Source organism: Octopus bimaculoides, chromosome 7 (assembly GCF_001194135.2).
Source record: "Octopus bimaculoides isolate UCB-OBI-ISO-001 chromosome 7, ASM119413v2, whole genome shotgun sequence".
Lineage (NCBI taxonomy): Eukaryota > Metazoa > Mollusca > Cephalopoda > Octopoda > Octopodidae > Octopus > Octopus bimaculoides.
The window spans coordinates 54,251,321-54,256,791 of NC_068987.1; the positions used below are offsets into that span (position 1 = coordinate 54,251,321).

Consider the following 5,471-nt stretch of genomic DNA (forward strand, 5'->3'; position numbering starts at 1 on the left):
ATATATATATATATATATATATATATATACACACACACACACACATACACGCGCGCGCGCATATGTCTGTATATATATATAATAACCATATTGTTACAGTGCTCAGGCGCACTACAACTCGTCGGGAAAGTTTTAAAGCGGAGACAGAGAGCAAGGGTATCAGTCAAGAGTGAAGAAAGACAACAAAGGAAGCTAGAACATGCACAATATACAGAATAAAACATAAAAGAGGCAGACAGAAGTAAACTATGAAACAGCATTGCAAAAGTCTCATGCACGCATATCTGCATACATGCATATATGATGATGGCTGCCTTCTCATTATCGAGTATGGCCATTGCACGAGGCTTAACTGTTAACGGTGCTGTGGTCGAACGTGACTTTTTAGCTCAGCTAAAGATCTACAATGTATTCTACACAATTGGCAGCTTAAACCTTTACCGGTAATAGCCAGCTGTAATTGTAATTGGACTTCATGTACCTTTGCTTGTCGTTTAAATGCTCCCGCTGAATCACACTCCCTTCCATATGCCAGACAGATATGATTAGTATGGTATGTAGTACCACCACCAGCGGCCTGGTTGTCAATCATCGGTCTCGCTTTGTGACTACGAAGATGACTCTTGAGTCCAGTTTTACTGAGACATACATACATACATACACACATGCATACATACATACATACATACATACATACATACATACATACGTTAAATCTTTCTACTGTAGGTACAAGGACTTAAATTTGTGGGGAGGATGGATGTCGATTACATCGACCCCAGTACTCAACTGGTATATATTTCATCAATCCTCAAAGAGATGAAAGCTAATGGCGACCTCAGCGGAATTTGAACTCAGAACGTAAAGATGGACGAAGTACTGCGAAGCATATTTTCCGGCATATCAACGATTCAGCCAGCTCGTCGCATACTTATAATTTAAGCCCTCAGTTAAGTATCTGAGCCAATATATTTGGCATGCGTGCATTGGACAGGCATTCAGTTTTCAAAACAACAAATCATATTGCTTTACGTTCGCCGTTGATTATTCCAATAAATTAAATTATAAAGTTAAAGAAGTGATTTTAAATTCTCAAACGCACGATAATGCTAATAATATAACCTGAACAGGATAAACTACCCCTATTTTGCAGAAAAAAGTGTAGGCATTATCCTGCGTTTGAGAATTTAAATCATTTCTTTAACTTTCTAAGATATCTCAACGCTCCTAAAGGCAAACTTCGTTTGTTTGTTTCTTTCGTCGTAAATTAAATTAAATTAAATTAAATTATATTTCATCATTATCTTTCATACTGTCCTCCTTTTCCTTGACCTGTTTTGACTAATAAAGAATTGTTGTCGTTTTTGCTGTTAATAATAGTTTCAGATTTTGGCACAGGGCCAGCAATTTCGGGGAGGGGCTACATCGATTATATCGATCTAAGTGCTCAACTGGTACTTATTTTATCGATCTCGAAAGGATGAAGGGCAAAATCAACCCCGGCAGCATTTGAACGAAATGTCGCTAAGCATTTTGCCCGTAGTGCAAACAATTCTTTCATTAAAGATTCTCAAAAAAATAATAATAACATTGTGGACAGTACAGGGCGATGTAACGCGGGATTATATATAAATTTTTTTAAAAGCACGTAAAAAGTACAACAGTAATAATAAATTTGGAACAATGAATAAGTACTCAAAAGAGAAAGAGTTTCGTGGGCTACCCGTGGAAACTCCACCAAACACGGTCAACCTGACTAGTAAGGTAAGTGTCTTGTCCCTATTGTCTTTCGTTAATCTACCGATGCATTTTCAGTATAGGGCCGTTCACTCCAACCATAATGATATGCCACGAGTCTCAAAGAAACTCTTTCTGCAACCAAAAAAATTACTAGAAATAGTAGCCATATCTCCTTAAATCATATTTAAGTAATGTTGCCCAAGATCCAGTGTGCTTGAATCACTGAATAGAAGATGGGATAGATATATATGCTAATCTGGCTTTAAGCAACAGCTAATTTGTGTATACATACAAATATAATATTCACATTTACACACATGCGCACTCATACACACACATACACATATACATACATATACAGACGCATATACACACACGCATATAATGATGATCGCACACGCACGCACACACATACACATATACACACTCACTCACTCACTCACTCACTCACTCACTCAATCACCTTTCAGAAAATTTCCTGGAAGACTGCACCTCCCTTCCTAGTCTCACTTTCTTTTTCAGATGAAACTGTTAACCAAAGAATGGAGTGTCTGTCTTCAACCCATTGAATCTAGTCTACCACGCAGCCACTTTCGCTTCAGCCGCCAACCTGACAGATAAAAACTCCCGAAGAAAAGCGATTGAGCGATTTTCACAATGTACTGAGTCAACAGCTGGATCCATTCTAGAAGTGACAGTCGGTGCTTGACATAACTCCACAAGTCAGCAATGCTCGGGCACTGGATGAAAGCGTATAGAACAGTATTGTGGCTCTGCACGCATCTCGAGCAGGTTCGGCTGTCGGTGCCATGTCTGTAAAGTTTATCTTGAATCAGTAATGCCAACCAGTAGCACTAACAGATCAGGGATTTCTGAAAGTTATCCATGGGCCCCGACCCGAAAATTCTCCGGAACAAACCAGTCAGTTGATTCTCGTCGATACCGAGTCTCCCCAAGGATATCGTTGCTTTTGCCCTCCACTAACCCACTATAGAAAACCATAGTGAAACTCCCACCAACTGCACTGCTTGACTAGCATAGTTCTGAACCCTTTAGAATATTCCAGATGGTAGGTGCACTGTTTTTTGGTCTTTGCTTGATCCAGGACTGCAGCTCGGTCAAAACCGCAAGCCCTGAAAATGCAAATCTGACAAGGCTGCTACATCTCTATCAATTCTTTGACAATGACCTCATTTGTTCATCGTCAAGGAATTGCTTAAGATGTCACAGCCTCAGCGCATGACTGCGCGCCATCAGCCATGACATGCTCAGTCCTATGCTCAGCGGTTGTAGATAACAAGTGGAGCGTCTGACCAGTAGAACGCGCCTTCTCCATAGAACGCGGAAGAGCAGGTGTTCCAGTTCGGTCAGATGCGAACTGGGGCAAAGTACGACGGTCAGACGAAAATATTTGACGGAGACGATCTAAGCATTCGCCACCTCCGTCCAACCTTTCAAGGGTAGCTTTCTCTCGGTCCATTTCTAGGTGAGATTAACCACCCTACTCGCTACCTAGTCCCAGTTCTCCTCCTGAAGTTCTGCTTCAAAATCGACTCCGAACTATTTAACTGGTCCGTCCGTCCAGTGTCCTTCTACACTGTTGGACAGCATGGACCTGCTTCTCCAGGTGCGAGTACCTAAACTTGGTTTTTACTCCTGTCACCGCCTCGTAGTTCCTTAAAGTAGAGCCAATCACCTCGATGTGTTTGGTGTCCGACATTATGATGGTGATGCCGTCTGGGTATGCCGACACAGCTCTTTCGCATCTCTTATCACACGAGATCCCACTAAACATCTCTTGTTTCTGCAGTAGTAGTTCAAGTGAGAAGTGGGAACAGAAGGGATGAGAGAGAATAAACTTGACAGAATGAGTACATGATACTGAATGGTTCCGATAGGTCACCTTTCACCGAAACCGCTGAGCAAGTGTCGTTGTGCATAACGGCGATCCAACCGCGGAAGACAGGATCAAAACTAAACGCCGTGCGGACAATCACCAAGTATTATTAGTCTACTCTATCGAAGGTTTTAGACAGATCTAAATATTTCAGGAACCCACTCGTGCCAGATTTCCTGCCCACCTTTTTAATGATGTACTGCATGAGGCGGAGGTTGTGGATAGATCTGGCGCATGTTTGGGAATCACTAATTACACCTCGACGGCAAGCGTCAATCTCTTTGGCAACACTTTAGCCAAAATTTTGCACCGAACCAAACCCATGCAGATGTAACACCACATGCCCACTAAACGGTCAGTTATAATAAGTTTAATACAGAGGTCATCGAGTATAAGGTAGAGATTGTACCGAAGGAACCTGGTGGGGCGGTGTATGTACGGAGATGTATGGTTGCAACGGGAGGCTCTCTCAAGTCCAGACTCAGCAACCACAAGTCCTTTGAAATCCAGAGACGAAACGTCATCACATTGACAAAATAAATCTAACTACTGAAAGAAAATGCAATACAATATAAGGAATGGGGGATCTTACTTCAATAACAATAGGTAGTGCAGACTCTGTTTAGCCATTCGGCCAGTAGCTTACCTTAACTCTAAAAATGAGATGTTTTTCATTGTCCTCGAGACCGAAAATGTGTTTTAGCGGAGTGGCTGTTTCCACCCTAACAATAAATGTTTACTCTTCCTGCTTAAATAGTCCCTAACATAAATAAGAAATTTATTTTCCCCCCCCACCCCCACAGTCATACAAATACACAACCACGCATGTCCTTCAAAAAAACCCTCCCATGCCCCCCTCTCTCTCTCTCTCTCTCTCCCTCCACCATCATTATTTCTTTCTCTTTCCCCTCATCCTCTCCTCACTTTTACCTTCTTTTTACTCCACAATCACATGCACAAAATTTGGAATAAACATTTGCCACTTGAGTGCTAACAAGCAGGACAATGATTAAATGGAACTAATCTAAGAGACAACTTTGATTGGCTTAAAGACCAGCTATGTTCTTTTTTTTTTTTAATTTTTACTGAATTATTTTTTCCTCTATGAATTCAGTTCTCTAGACTTGGTTTCAAGTTCTCAGTAGTAGAGAACAAGCTACACTCTTCCGGGCAGTTATGTCCGATGATTATTAACTTACCTTTCCATACTCGACAGGTTCTTCAGTATGAAACCATCTGGTAACATGAATTGGCTGTTATGTGAGTGAAGCTATAATATCTTATAAATAGCATACAATATCCCCTATAGCTGGGTGAACATTAAGCAATATATAGATAAATGTTTAGTGCAGACATTCAAAGATACAACCGAGATAGGTTCAAACACTTTCACCTCGATTCACGAAGTTGCGTTTCATACAAAATTTACTTACCTCCGATGTTAAAGCCATCTAGGAAGCTTTCGTCCGGATGCTGAGAAATGTACGGTACAGTACAGCCAGCATTAATGTCAAGATAGTCAGATAGTGTAGCACGATTCATGCCCCGGATAAAGTTTTCTCTCATCTATTTTGAAATATTATAAAAGAGGAAAGTTATGTGAGATTAGGTGAGAGAAACGAACACATGCACACGCACGTAAACATACACACACAAACACATGCATGTGCTTAAATGTGTGTGTGAGATATACAGTGGGGGGGCGATAAATATTCGTACATGTCAAAATTCTTTATTTATTCAATTTCTAATGAACATAAATGGGATGTACCAATACTATATTTGCATACACATACATAAACTAAGAATATGCAAAAAAAAACTAATAAATTAT

At 40.6% G+C, this 5,471-nt stretch overlaps 1 protein-coding gene across 1 annotated transcript in view; it reads right to left on the reverse strand.

Annotated features, from left to right (window-relative positions):
- The window catches only part of LOC106869506 (uncharacterized), a 75,798-nt gene that overhangs the window by 55,309 nt on the left and 15,018 nt on the right, over positions 1–5,471 (reverse strand). The window contains exon 4 of the mRNA XM_014915273.1: positions 5,071–5,203. Within this exon, the coding sequence (XP_014770759.1) occupies positions 5,071–5,203 (133 nt within the window). The remainder of the gene's footprint in view (positions 1–5,070; positions 5,204–5,471) is intronic.